General features: G+C 40.5%; 1 protein-coding gene across 2 annotated transcripts; it reads right to left on the reverse strand.

Annotated features, from left to right (window-relative positions):
- Positions 1–152: 152 nt before the first annotated feature.
- Taf7l (TATA-box binding protein associated factor 7-like) lies at positions 153–14,982 on the reverse strand. Of its 2 annotated transcripts, none has more exon segments than NM_001434284.1 (13): positions 153–669; positions 2,554–2,613; positions 2,907–3,019; positions 3,193–3,432; positions 3,813–3,914; positions 4,349–4,421; positions 5,133–5,174; positions 7,038–7,093; positions 7,321–7,450; positions 8,387–8,520; positions 9,670–9,748; positions 10,563–10,627; positions 14,605–14,982. In NM_001434284.1, coding segments are annotated over 13 exon segments (1,473 nt in total). In that variant the 5' UTR covers positions 14,939–14,982; the 3' UTR covers positions 153–624.
- Between the last annotated feature and the right edge of the window lie 854 nt (positions 14,983–15,836).

Consider the following 15,836-nt stretch of genomic DNA (forward strand, 5'->3'; position numbering starts at 1 on the left):
ATAGAGCAAAGAAGAGTAGCAAGAAACCATCTGTGGGCAGGCAAGCAGCCTTTAACCTGAGAAAGGCAGGGCACGACCTAGTACTTAATTGCTGAGAGGTAGGCATTTGAAGAATTGTGACAGGACCCAACCCTTGTTAGAAATTAGAGATGTTTTCATGTTTTAATTTAATTTTATTTTGAGAAAGGGTCTTACAATAAAGGCCAGCCTGGCCTTCAATTTGACCTTCTGCTTCTGCTGACAAATTGATTATTTTCAATACAGTAGGAAATACTTAAAACAGTGTTTGAAAAGCTAACTTACGTAAAACACCTATGGATCTTTGACAAAGATGGCTGGATGATCTCATGGTACCATAGAGTAAAAGATAAAGAAATGCATACATATAATCCCAAATTGACAAAAAGAAACAAAATCCCCTATTTAGTGGGGTTTCTAAACTTATTATGCATTTATGTAACTCCTTCTATATATGTCTCCTTCTATATAACTATGATCCTCAAATTTACTCTAACTAGAAAAAAATACCCAACAAAGTAACTAGAGGGACAGAAGTATGTGGTCCCCCTGAGTCTTCTTCATCTGGAAAGTTAATCCACTTTGTGTGCTAGGCTGAGGCTTTCCTTACTCCTTCAGGAAACATTTCAGTTGTTCCTGTAGGTGATAAATCTGAGGAGAGAGAAGCAGAGAAACATTATAAAAGTTCTGTGAGGTTTTTTTTTTCTGGTATTCCAAGCTTTGTTTTTTTTAAAAAAAAAAATCCTTCATTACAATTTCAAAAGCATGACAAAGCTCTTTCTGTACCACTTCAAAACATGTACAAACTCTTGGAAAATATTTAAAAGGTTGAAAAATAATACCATAGGCATTTGTGTGACTTTTGAGATGTAATATAACACTCAGCTAGTTTGTTTCAAGTTCTTAAGGCTTCCCTACATCATCCACATTTATAGTTTAATCCCTCCACTTTAAACCAAACTATCCATTTAAAAAATGGACAGTTCAACAAAGGAAAAAACTGTTACTGACTAGTGTTCCTGTCTGGACTCCCAAATATTCAACTTGCGATGGTGCTGAATCCCAGCGGTCCTTTAGCTGGGTCCCCTCATGTTCTACTGTTATTGGTTAACTCTTTTTTGTAAACATAAATCTAAATGTTCTTTGAACAGAATATATTATTGATATGTGGCCTCTGATATTAAAAATTCCTGGTTCATACAAAGTTGAACTTTCAATGACAATGTCCCAAATCTGAAAATAGATTAAGAAGGTAAAAGATTCTAGTTAGAGTGACCAGTCCCTAGATACAACTCATAATCATAGGATTGCAGCTCATTCACAGAATGTATTAAGAGTTTTGACTTGTAGCCGGAATTCAGAAAACTCTCCAAAACACACACACACACACACACACACACACACACACACACACACACACAAGCAAAAAAAACACAAAAAACAAAAAACAAAAAAAAACCCATAAACTGACACACAAAGAAAAGAAAACCTCTCATATTAAATAATTCCTCACTGTTTCAGATCACAAACCAGAGGGAAACAGACAGGATATTTACAATCTTAAAATGCATCACTTCATGTAATATTTATTTATATAGACCAAAAAGCAACTGTTACTTGGAATTGTAGTGTCACAGAGTTCCAAAGAACAGTCTCACCATGGATAACTCAGGCCCATTGCTGTGAGCATGATGTCTTTTAGTGTCCACAGTTATAAAGGGAAGCTTAAAACTGAACATGCCCAAAACTGACTATGTGCGCAGTAATCTGGTCTCCTCCCTTGGTCCTGCCAAGGCTGGAACCCCAGTATAGGGGAATGTCAGGGCAGGGAGGCGGGAAGGGGTGGGTGGGTGGGTCAGGGAGCACCCTCATAGAAGAAGGGGGAGTGAGGATGGGATTGGGGATTTATGGACTGGTTAACCATGAAAGGAGATAACGTTTGAAGTGTAAATTTAAAACTATCCAATAAAAAAAGGAAAAGAAGAATCTGGGCTTCTACGAAAAATATACAGAGGTCATAGTTCATGGTAAAAAGATCATTGTAGTCAGTTTGTAAGAGATTAGATAAAACAAGTGGAATAGTCTTTTCTCAAAATGAATTTATGTTAAAGTTTTTAATAAAATCTTTGTGATTATATTACCCCCTCCCCTTCCCTCTTTCCAGACCCCTCCCTCCCATGTATATCATGTAACACACATACACAGACAAACACACACACACACACACACACACACACACACACACACGATAAAATTTTAAAGTAAAAGCTTAAGCTAGATCTGATTCTGCTCCTTCATACTCAGCAATGAGTTTCTTAAACACACTTAAGACTAAAATCCACCTTTCCTAGTCTACCCTACATGGCACTCCACAGGTATTCAATGACTACTGAATGAACAGACTTTCAAAAAGCTTCATCTACCCTGCTTTCTCACTCAGAATATGCTGTTCTTGTGAGACACACAGCCTGAAATTAGATTAGAGGTAGGTGAGTTCTTCATAGCAAAATATTTATTTAAAAATATCCTTCTTACCTGCTCACACTTCTCTTTTTCCAGTATGTTAAGCTTCTCCAAAACATTCTGGAAATGTCTCTGAAAAAAAAAATTGTATCAGTGATGAAAAATGTACCTCAAGGGAAGAGAAGCACAAAACACAGTTTGGAACTGTTACTGGCCATTGTCTCAGGTCACCCGGTACCATTTCTCCCTTAAAATTGCTTCGATTTTAAAAATTACTCAGATAAAATAAAACAGGGATGTTTTAGTAGACATTTCTAAGAAGTTGTTTAGGTTCATGAATGAACCACACAGCAACGGCATGAGTAAAAACACAGATGGGTCTGTGAAAGGAAGACATCAGGATATCTGAGCTGGAAAGAACTTACCTTGAGGGTCAAGTTTTCCACATTCCGAAGGAGATCCTTCTGTCGCTGGGCTTTTTTATAAATTTGCTGGAGCTTTTGTTCTTTGATATGAATCAGTTTCTGAATTTCCATGACTGAAAAAGGCAGAGAAAGGATTTTTGTATGTAAGTATAACTTTAAATTATGGATCAAGTCCAAGTCCAAGGACCTTTTAAAACTAAGCATTGTGGATAATGCATGTCCCAAGCTGTCATATTATAATACTGCCGCCCACCCTATCCAGTTCCTTCATCTTTTCGTGACTTACTTATTGAAGTGTAATCTTGTTCTTTTTCATGGAGGCTAGATTGAATAAATTTGGCTTGCAGCTCCTTTTCTAACTCTTCTTCAGAATTGTCTGTCTCCTCCTCTTTTTCTTCATTTCCATCATCTTCATCTTCATCCTCTTGATCATCCTCATCCTCATCCTCAATTTTGCTATTCTTATCTTCCACATCATTACTATTGCTGCCAGTCTCGCCCATCATCTCCCGAAGCACATCATATTCTATTGATTTTAAGCAAGGGAACATTGAACTGATCTGAAACTTTACAAGTGATCATAACCTTTTCATCAAATTCACTGGGCAACCAGTGACTTTTATAAATTATTTTCCTATGGAAAGATCATTCCCTTTGTAAAATAAGAACAAGGAATATGAGATACTAACAGTCATCCATGTATTCAATTAGCAAGATGCTAGAGAATAGGAGGGCTCATAGGAAACTGAATACCGGGGCATACAGGAGATTAGAATTCCAACCTAAAACCCTAGAAGCACAAGAAGACCAATAAAGATGAAGGACAAAGGCATCTTTTGTGACTGGATCTTTCACACAGTTAGCACTTGCCGTATTCTGAGGCTCCTCCTGTTTTCAATAAATTACCTGATGAACCAGCACCACCCATCTGTGGGGTTCCTGAAGTAGTTGAGATGCACCCTTGACTTTCTATTTCCTTAGTATCATCATCAGCAACAACTTCCCAGCCTGAGAGGATAGCAGTCAAGGAAAAAGCAGAAGGGAGAGAGAGAACACAGTAGAAAGGGAAGTGCTCTTTAACTAAAAATGCTCTTAATATCTAATTTAGGCCAAATTTGAATCATTGTAGCTGCATTCCTGGTGTGGAGAACTGCCTTATATTAAGTTACACACATAAATAAACTTCCGTGGTCTGTATTTATTGTTTCTATCTAGAAAATCAAATTTCAAAAATCTTAAGTTAGACACTTCAAAACTGGTACTCAGACACTTGAAAGACTACTCATGCTGCTTCGTGAAACACGGCTTACCTGGCATGTATATTTGAATTTGATCCCAAACATCACAAACAAAAGCGAAATCACCAACCAGAGGTGCAATGTGTCAGCACATTTACACAAGATGAAGCAGACTATAAGAAAAGTATTTGCTATAAAGGATACGGACACTGACAGCTTCAGCATCTGAGCATAGCAGTCTCTTCACTTCCTTTTCCACACTTGGAGACTGAGTGTACTGAAGCAAAGTAGAGGAAAAATGCCGGTAATGTCATCTAGCACACTGTTTTATGTAAATACCCTTTTCCTATATATTATTGAATTAAAATGATTGGGACTTATTACATGCTTATCCAATCCAAGTCCTACTTAAATAGTGCTATTCTGTTTTTTGTAGAGTGAGTTCATTTTTCACAATTAAATCACTTGAGATGTTTAATTTTATCTTTCTACAGCTCTGTGGAAAATATTTCAAGTGCTTATGTTTTATTATTTACCTTGACTCATATTATAAAAGAGCACTAATTCAATGTTAGTTACTTATAAATGATTGGTTTAAAATCTAAACTCCCAGATTTCCTTGTCCTATCTTTTGTATTAAAATGTTCCTACAAAACTAGACCCTATCTACATGTTCTCCCTGGAATACAATTTTAAGCAATTACTCTACATCGATTAACTCATCATGACACAAATATGAAACAAGGCTTTTGATTATTTCAACCAATTGTTAGTCAGTTGAATCCTGAACTCCAAGGAATAGCTTTTGAACTGAAACTAAAGGTGAGAAAGCAGTCTGTGACTCGTGGTATCATTAGCAAAACTGTTTCTCCTTTCACCTACAAGTTATTACTGAACATTAAATTATTACTCAATGAATAAAACCCAGCAAATGTATATGAGTGTATCATGTTAAAGTAAACAACGAAGATTATGACCAATGCTGTACCTCACTGAAGTTGATTTCATCCATTTGTTTGACATCTGGGAGCTATGTAGTAAAGTACAACAAAGAACAATGTTATATTTTGATTGTTCTATTTACGTCTACAACTATATTTAACTACTTTACTTAGAAGACAATAACTTTCATTCACTGACAGGTTATTAATCCAAAGTTAACACATAAATTAGAACAGTTGATCTACAAATTTAACACACTTTCTTTCAGAATTCTAACAAGGTTTCTGTTTACACATACAAGTTTATTCTAAATCCATATGGAAGTATACAGATTCTAAAGTGTTTATAACAATATTGAAGCAAAATGAAGTGGTAGCAATCAACCTTCCAATTTCAAGACTTACCACATTACAGTATCCGTGGAGAGATTGATGCATGGATCAGTGGAAAAAAATAAGGAACCCATAAACAATATCATACAATATCTAACACCAAGGAAGAGGTGGAAGAGGAGAGGGAAAGGGTAGAGGACGAAGAACGGGAAAAGGAGAATCATGATTGCAAGCATAAATATAAAATTTAAAACTTGAAAAAAAGAATGAGAAAATCTTTATTATCTAGAACAAACAAAGACTCCTTAGATTTAACAAAAAAAGCAGGATACTTAAAAACATCAATAAATTAAGTCTTGTCAAAACTAAAAGTCTTGCTGTATGGAAGAGCTTGTGAAGAGGGCTAAACCCTCAAGCTATCAACTTTTTGAAGGTATTAATAAACTATCCATATACAATTAAATACCACAATAAAATTTCTACACAGTTATCAGAACTAGTAGAATAAAATAAAATAATGACAAGATCTAGTGTAGGTAGAGGAGGTGGAGAATTTGGACCAGTCATATATTATTGGCAGGAATATAAAACAGTATTTCCTAAGATGGATGAATTGCAATGATGACCATTTGATTTGTGATATTGTTCTATAGCTTTGTAAAATGCTACAAAAGGGGGTTGGGGATTTAGCTCAGTGGTAGAGCGCTTGCCTAGCAAGCACAAGGCTCTGGGTTCGGTCCCCAGCTCTGAAAAAAAAAGAAAAGAAAAGAAAAAAATGCTACAAAAGGGTAAACTGTGAAAAGATTACACAACAAACTTCTATTTCTATTTCTTCCAATTTCATATGAACATCTGACTATTTCATTATTTTCATTTAATTCTTAAGATGAACCCAAGGTATAGTACTCTTCCTATAGCTCACCTGAAGTAAGAATAGAGGGTTTCAATCAAAATCAATCTTCTTCTTCTTCTTTTCTCTCTCTGTCTCTGTCTCCCTGTCTCCCTGTCTCCCTCCCTCCCTCCCTTCCTCTTTCCCCGCCAAAAAAAATCTCACTATGCATCCCTGGCTACCCTGGCACTAGCAATGTAGCCCAAGATGTCTTCCAGCTAATGGCAATCCTTTTGCTTCAGGCTCCTAAATGCTGAGATTACAGGTGTAAACCAACATGCCTGACTTTAAATCTATAGAGCTGAAAACTGAAAGCATGTCAAGTTCATGATTCTTCTAAACCCCTAACAATGAGCCTGTAACCGAAAGAACTGGGTCTGTTTTTATTTACTGCTGTAGTCCCAACTGCTCATAATGCTGTGGATTTGGCATATTCTTAAATTTTTACATTTTTGAGACATGATCAAAATAGAAATAGAAACAGCCAAGGATTCCTTAAACTCATAATCCTCCTCCTTTAGCCTCCAAAGTGCTCAGATTATGGTAGGTACCACAACATATGATGGGAATTTATTGAACACACACACACACACACACACACATATATACATATATATATGTATATATATATATGTATATATATATATACATATATATAAATGAATCCCTTTTCTCCCTCTTAATCCTCCTCTAATCCACCCTGGAGAAATGTAAGTTGTATGAGACTAACCTTTTTTGTTGTTTTCCGGAACCTTTTCTTTCTGACATTCTTAAGTGGTGGAGTAACTAAAATAAAAACATGATGAAACATACCATATAACTGAAGACTGTCCTATACCTATACGAATTCGAATTACACGAATTCGGTAAAGAACTATGCTGTGCTCCTAGAATGACTTTTTTCTTTAAAAATAAGAGGTTAATAAACCAGGTAAGAGGTTCCTGGTTCATAGTGACTTGCAATTCAAGAGATCGTGTAGTCAGCCAGAATGAGCAACGGACTGGTGACTTACTGCCGTGCTTCCAGTTATACTTTTTTTTCTCTGCCTTCCCTTCAATATGTCCAGTAACAGTAGGACCAGTAGAGATAACTGGTTCTTCAGGAGAAGAATGAGGCTCACCTTCAGGACTGCATACAAGCATCTACATTGAGCACAGACAAAGAATTTGATTATTGCCCAAATACTGGTTAGTAATAAATCATGATCATACCCCATAAATCTGGAGCACAGAAGATTCCCAGCATTTCCCAAAGCCAAGTAGTATGCAATATACATTCAGATTCTCTTTACTATATCCCTTTCCCATCCTTTCCTCCTTCCTGCTCTCCCTTCTCTCCCTCTCTCCCGTCAACATGATATATAGATTCCACTGTTACCCAGTGTTTACCATTGCAGAAGGCATAGTATGAAATGCATACATTTTAGCATTGATTAGAGAGAAAATCAAAAAAGCACCAGCAGAGATGATGAGTAAGAACCAATTTTTCTTCAGTTAGCATACTGCTTTAGTAGAAGGTGCAGAAAAAAGACCTTAGCCATTTCCTATTTTTAAATTATTGAGAGCCATTATAAATGGCCAATAGGGATCAGGAGTCTGTAAAAGCAAAGAAATGAAAAGTTAAGTAACAGATACCAAAAACCAAAGCATTTACCATGTAGTAGGAATAGTGCCAGAAAGACTTATGATTTCCACAAAAGCTACGAGAACTAAAAGATTAGGAAAATCAACCCAGTGGAGGGGAAATAGCATAATGGCAGGTAGAGCACTTGCCTTAGCATGCACAAGCACTTGCCTTAGCATGCACGAGCACTTGCCTTAGCATGCATGATCACTAAAAAGCAAAAGCAAAACAAGGTTTTGTGGATATTGGGATATCACTTAGCTGGTAGAGTGCTTATCTAGCATGCGCAAAGCCCTAAGATCCTCAGTACACCTAAGAGTGCAGAAAGGCATGCATGTAAGCCCAGCCTTTCATAGTTGAAGACAAAATGATTAGAAGTTTTGAGTCATACTCAACTACATACTGAGTGCAAGGCTAACCTGGGATATATGAGACCGTATCTCACAAAATCATACCTGAGAAATATCCGCTGTCTGATAAAATGTTTTTCTATCAACAGTTTTCAGGCTTCCAATAACACAAGGCAAATTAACCAGCTTAGCAGGCAGTGAAACATTTTCTACTTGAACAACTGCATGATGTCCATCAGCTAAAGGAAGGTAGAAAAAATATTGACATTTCAGTGAACTCTCTAATCTCCAAGAATTTGAATAATGAAGACTTATGTGAGAGGCAATTTCTTCAGTGAAACTTACTATTTCTTTAAAGGCTACAAATCAATATTCAATTAGTAACTTCTAGAAAAAATAGCTTGCTTTTTCATATTGTATTTTACTAATTAAAAAGTAAATTTCTTTCTAATGGTAGCAAAGATTAGAAAGACAGCAACTGTTTTCTTGTCATCACCAAAAGCAAATAGCATTCATTTAAATGCATTTCTTTTAAAATAAAACAGCCTTGTCTAGCCTCAATAGAAGAAGATGTACCAGGGCTGGGGATTTAGCTCAGTGGTAGAGCGCTTACCTAGGAAGCGCAAGGCCCTGGGTTCCGTCCCCAGCTCCGAAAAAAGAACCAAAAAAAAAAAAAAAAGAAGATGTACCTAGTCCTATTGCAACTTTATATGCTAAGGTGGGCTGATATCTATGGGAGGCCCCCCTTATCTGAAATGAAATGGAGGAGGGGGTGGGGGAGGGGAGGAGGGAAAGGAGAGAAAGGGACTGAGAGGAAAGGAGGGAAAGGAAGCTGTAATATGGATGTAAAGTAAATAAATTAATTTTTTTAAAAAAGCTGTCACTTTTTTTTTATTAACTTGAGTATTTCTTATATACATTTCAAGTGTTATTGCCTTTCCCGATTTCCGGGCAAACATCCCCCTCCCCCCTCCCCTTCCTTATGGGTGTTCCCCTCCCAACCCTCCCCCCATTGCCGCCCTCCCCCCAACAGTCTAGTTCACTGGGGTTCAGTCTTAGCAGGACCCAGGGCTTCCCCTTCCACTGGTGCTCTTACTAGGATATTCATTGCTACCTATGGAGTCAGAGTCCAGGGTCAGTCCATGTATAGTCTTTAGGTAGTGGCTTAGTCCCTGGAAGCTCTGGTTGCTTGGCATTGTTGTACATATGGGGTCTCGAGACCCTTCAAGCTCTTCCAGTTAAAAGCTGTCACTTTTAACATTGGATTTGTATGTTGTCTAAAGTTGGAAAGATAACATACTCTATTCTTTTTCAGAACTCCTATGTCTGGCACATAGCAATCTGTAGCAAATTGTTTAATATGTTGTGAATTAATATTAAATACTTACGAGAAAAGCCAATTTTTAGTTTATCCTTTGTGGCAGCATTTCTAGAATGTATAATTTTCCTGACAGCATAAGCTTGTTCCTAAAAGGGAGGAAAATTAAAAATCAGAAAGATTGTCTAAGTGAAAGCTAATGGAATAAACATTTCAAGGCAAGTCTTCCCTTTAAATGAACCTTACATTTCCCAAAAATTAATTATGCTATGTACCATGAAAGACCATGCATTGTATAAGTCAAGCTAGATACAGTCTATGCAATTTTGACATTATCTTTTAGAACTACAGTTGGTGCTTTCTCCCAGCCTTTCAGTTCTACTTCTTACTGCTATCCTTCCACTGGAAAGGTTGGGCTATGGTTTACTAGCTATATTAATTAACTGTACTTGAATAATAACTTCCTGCACATCTCTATCATAGCTTCATAAATGAAATAATATTTGAGCATGGTTATCAATGGGGAAAGACTCAAGCTAATGTTGAAATGAGTTTGATAACCTTGCTTGGTGAGGAATTTGCAGGTATATAGTGGTAATCCCTCCAAGCACCTCTCTTTTGAGAGGACAGAAAACGTTTTAGAACAATCTTACCTTGGCTGTCCGGAACACCGGCTGTTAATGTTTATAGTGAGTGAGTGGATGATCCGTAATTGTCATAGTTGTTTTGCCAGAGAATTAACCCACATGACTGATAGTATATACAGGAAGAAAGAAAGATTGTGAGAAGAATATGCACTCTAATAAGACTGCTTAATGAATATGATTTATGGAAGGAAATGTTCTGATCTTTTATAGCCTGAAACACAAATGTTATCTACGCAGCCTAAAACACCAATGTTATCTACGCAGAACTACACTTTTGCACTGAAGATATGTATTCTGAGGTATAAAAGTTACTTACCGGTGGCAGACGCAATATGAACTGTTCCTCAATTTCATGAGACTCCTCATGCCTTAAACTCATAGCTTGTTTTTGAGGTCATAAAAAAAAAAAAGAAGGTCATTAAAAACTCTTGCTCACTGTGCTGACCATCTCTGTTAGTATTGGTTATGCTATATAAAAACTTATCCATGATTCTCACTAAAAATGTGCATATAGTTAAGTAATATTTTATTTGGCATCTGACTTCTAAAAGTCATTTCCAAAGTCAATCCAAATTACGCACGATATTATTTGATGAATAACTAAGCTATTGTGAAATGACTGTCAAATAAAATAGTAAATTTCAACAAACTAAATGGCCTCTGAACCTATATGTAGATACACTGATTTGAAGTAAAAAAAGATTTAATTTTCAATATTTAAGTCATCCAAATAGACTAACAGTGGTAATTAAACAGAGACCATGGGATAGCAAGAAGCTTTTGTATGTTTCAACTGCAATTGCTCAGCACTCCCTGGAGAGAACGGAGAGAACGTTAAGAGTCCCATGCTTACATATCCAGACCATATACACTAGCTTCTTGGAATAAATTCCTTGAGTGGTATGCATAGAACCTAAAGTATTACTTCATTTATTCATTACTACCATTTACTGCAAAGAAAAAAGATCACAAAATTAGATCTGTAGGAAAGTTAGGAAGGATCTGAGTTGAGGAAGGTGTATGAATATGATCAAAATACATTATGCAGAATGTCAATTAATAAAAATATTTTAAAAATTAATCCCTTAGTATAATTTTAAAAGTTGTTATAAAGTACAAAGAGTGCAAGAATTTATAAAAAGACCCAGGAAGGGGCTAGAGAATACATTATTTTTGATACTTATTTGTTTTACTACTTTTAAATATACACCCATGTATATAAATAATGAATAATAAACATAAGAGTGTATGACTCCCTAAGACTCCAGCCTCAAAGCCTCTAGGCCATGCGAGCATTCTCTAAGCTGTGCGCGCGCGCGCGCGTGTGTGTGTGTGTGTGTGTGTGTGTGTGTGTGTGTGTGTGTGTGCCTGCCTGCGTACGTGCCTGCGTGCGTGCGTGCTTGCAGGCCTGTGCCTGCTGGTATGCGTGCACAGACAGCTCAAGAGCTCCCCTACTGATACATATCTGAAAATGTCAATGAAACCCCTTTGCACAATTAATACATACTTGGGCAAAATTTGAAAGTAAAAAGTAAATGAAATAACCTTGGGGCTGGATATACCACTTAACGAGAGAAAACAGAAAAAACTTAAGACCAGGGATACACACACAGAATTTAAGGAGAAAGCTGCTAAGCAAGATTTCACAGATCAGTCTTATTTTTTAGGCTCCTCAGCAGAACTAAGATTAGGGCATTTCGTTCATTTTAACGCCTTTTTGGCGACTCCTCTTTTACAGAATAAAACTTTAGGGAACTCAAAAGGTTTTAAAGTATACTATCTCCTTGTTAATAGTCCCAGTAAAAAGGTTTAAAGGGAGAGAAAGGGAAAAACCTCTCTGAGAAGTTTTAATAGTTTTTAAAAATCGAAAAGATGCCAGCAGCAAACCACTGAACTGAGAATAGGACCCCCGTTGAAGGAATCAGAGAAAGAACTGGAAGAGCTTGAAGGGGCTCGAGACCCCATATGAACAACAATGCCAAGCAACCAGAGCTTCCAGGGACTAAGCCACTACCCAAAGACTATATACATGGACTGACCCTGGGCTCCATCCTCATAGGTAGCAATGAATAGCCTAGTAAGAGCACCAGTGGAAGGGGAAGCCCTGGGTCCTGCTAAGACTGAACCCCCAGTGAACTAGATTGTTGGGGGGAGGGCGGCAAGGGGGGGAGGATGGGGAGGGGAACACCCATAAGGAAGGGGAGGGGGGAGGGGGATGTTTGCCCGGAAACCGGGAAAGGGAATAACACTCGAAATGTAAATAAGAAATACTCAAAAAAAAAAAAAAAAGATCTGACTAAACACGAACTTTACCAAGGCAGAAAAAAAATCGAAAAGAACTATCTATTTTAAAAAATGAACCTATTTTCCTCCAAGAAATATTCATTTTTCTTAATTTGTTTTTGAAAATTCCACGAGGCACTCTCGGAAGCCTAATTAAATGAACCGAACCGCTGCCCACAGCTCACATCTGGCTTATCTCCCTTCGGCGGGACAATTGGAAAGGTGTAGCCAGAGAGCCCAAAAGCCCTTGCTCCAGACAACCAAACTTGGTCCCGCATTTTAATTTTAAAGCGCAGAACCTTGTCCTGCCCTTTGGAGAGTGTTTTTTTTCCCCCCTGGGGAAACCCAACGGAAAAAGTTCCGCTCCTCCCGCTTTTGCGCATTTGTGCTGAAAAAATATCCCTGCAAAGCCACGGGAGCCTTCACACCTCGAGGTCCATGAACCCGGGCGAGGCAAGATGCTGAGGAGCCACCTTCCCACCTTCCCGGAGCCTGGTGGTCCTCCGGCTCACCTGCCGCTGCTGGCCGGGACTTTTTCTTGGACATCCCTGCTGGCTGAGGTCCTAACTCAGGGAGCTTGGAATCTCTGAGAGGTCGGAGCGTGGAAGAGAACTCCGCTTTACAAGTAGCGAGCGCCCAGGCCCCGCCCCTCGCCCCGCCTCCCCCACGAGGCCGCCAATCAATCAGAGGGCTGGGGCCTCGAGGCCTCCAGGCCATGTGTAGCCTCTAGGCAGTGAGCTGGCAAGCCTGTTCCTGCCGGCCTGCGCCTGCGTGCGCAGCCAGTGCACGGGCTCCCGTTGCTGCAACCAGGCTGGGACGGGCGGACAGGTCACGGGGCGTCCTCAAACCCCAGCCACTAACTCATAGGTGGGGGCAGGGAGCAGAGCGGGGCGGGACCTGAGTCCACCCGAAGGACCTGGGACACACGCACGCACGCACGCACACACACACACACACACACACACACACACACACACACACACACACACACACACACGATGGCACAGCACATGCTCAACCCTCTAGTCTGTCACTTGGCGAGGAAGTTAAAACATTACAGGCCCCAATCCCCAAACTGACTAGCCATTGCGGAAGCCTCCTCAGAGAGGCCCACATAGGCCAGGCTGAAGCCTGCACCTCCCGTACAGCAGCTGCGCCTGAGGACCTTTTGACCTCTCGGGGATCACGGGTTCCTCCTGTGGGGCGCCAACGTGCCACCCTGCCAAGGCCCTTTGCTGCCACAGGTGGTCTACTCATTCGTCCTCTACCCCTCCCCCCACTTCCCCTCCCCGTGCTCACCACATTCCTGCCCCTTCATCCCCACGCCCCTGGTCGCCCCGCCCATCTCCAAACTGACTAGCCATTCCAGAAGCTTCCTTAGAGAGGCCCACACAGGCCAGGCTGAAGCCTGCACCTCCCCTACAGCAGCTGCGTCTGAGGACCTTTTCACCTCTCGGGGATGACGGGTTCCTCCTGTGGGGCGCCAACGTGCCACCCTGCCAAGGCCCCAAACTAACACCAGCGGTGCTGTGGGGGTCCCCCAGGCCCCAAACTGCCACAAGCAGTCAACTCATCCGTCCCCACGCCCCCCGGCTCCCGCCCCCCCACTACCAATTTCTCTCACCGTGCTCACCGCGTCCCTGCCCCTTCATCCCCACGCCCCTGGCCGCCCCCCCTCCCAGGCCCCAAACTGACTAACCAATGCGGAAGCCTCCTCAGCAAGGCCCACATAGGCCAGGCTGAAGCCCCTATGGCGGCTGGGCCTCCTCTCGGGGCTCACGGGTCCCTCCGTTTGTGGGGCGCCACCGTGCCACCCTGCCAAGGCCCCAAACTGCCACCAGCGGTGCTGAGGGGGTGTCATCATCCCCGTCATCTCACCCATTTGTCCCGGCTGTCTCCCTGCCCCTCGCCGCTACCCCGGGCCCAAGATCAGGTCCAGCCGGATCAGCCATTTCTTTCTGTCAGCAAGGCCAGGCTGCGGCTTCTACCGTGTCCCCATGGGTGTCACACCTCAGAGGACCTTTTGACACCCCCAAGTTCCCCTTTGTAGAAGGCTAACATTCAAAGCCACTCACCTCGCATAGCCTTCTGAAGAGCTCTGCCACGGGCTGTACTCGGGCGGGTCCCATGAGGCTCGGCCCTACTAGGAACAGGAATCACTAGGCCTCGAGCACCTCCAGTGTCAGATGTGTCGCAAGCACTTTCAGCGCCAAGGCTGATAGGAACTTGGGGCTCTTTGGGGCCCGTTTCTTCAGATGTTGGAGCATGTGTTGAGGGGGCTTCAGAAATATCGGGGGCCCCCGCCTCAGCGAGAGCTGCCTTGGGGAGAGCTGCCTCAGCGAGAGCTCCCTCAGCCGGAGCTCTTTCAGTCGGAGCACCCTCAGCGGGTGCTTCCTCACCGCGCTCCATGCCCCACAGTAACTGGGGAGAGTCTGGTGGGGGACTAAAATGGCGTCGAGTTTTGTCACGTGGTACTAGAGTTTTCCAGAATGTTCAAGAATTATGCAACAATATATTTCCCTTAAAGAGACAGTGACACCAATAAGACATTTTGTTGCCTAACATTTTATAATCTCTACTGCTTAAACACCTAATTAAGGCTTATTTTTAAAGTGTTTTTTTTTTGTTTTGACAAACTCCTGAAATCATTTCCTCTAGATATATACTTGGTTTTTATATTCAATGACGCTACATTATCAGATCTTTAAAAGTTCAAAAGAGGGGTTGGGGATTTAGCTCAGTGGTAGAGCGCTTGCCTAGCAAGCACAAGGCCCTGGGTTCGGTCCCCAGCTCCGAAAAAAAGAAAAAAAAAAGTTCAAAAGAAAGTTTTGGCGTGTTTTGGAATCCATCAATATAGATTATGATGTCTGCTAGAACTCTCAAATCTAACTTGCAACCTAAAATACTGAACCTGGGGCTGGAGAGATGGCTTATCAATTAAGAGCAAAGATTGGTTTTGCAAAGAACCACACTTCAGAGCCCACATGAGGTTGTGCACAATCTGATACTTCAACTCCATTGTGTAATCTGATACCTCTGGCCTCTAGAGCACCTGCATTCATGTGCACACAGACACACATAATAAACAATTATAAATTGTCTTAAAATTAAAGTACTGACCTGATTGCAATGTGTCAACCCTTCTCTTTACTTTCCTTATTCCTATTTATGTACACTAAATTACACTGAAAACTGCTCAGAACTTTTAAAAAAAATAGCTATAAATATTAGATAAATAGTGCTCTAGCAAAAATATCTGATGAAATAGTTTTTGGATAGAAGAGGGGAGTGTTGTAGCGGCTTCTTT

The sequence above is a fragment of the Rattus norvegicus genome, chromosome X (assembly GCF_021556685.1).
Source record: "Rattus norvegicus strain SHRSP/BbbUtx chromosome X, alternate assembly SHRSP_T2T, whole genome shotgun sequence".
NCBI classification, from domain to species: Eukaryota; Metazoa; Chordata; class Mammalia; order Rodentia; family Muridae; genus Rattus; species Rattus norvegicus.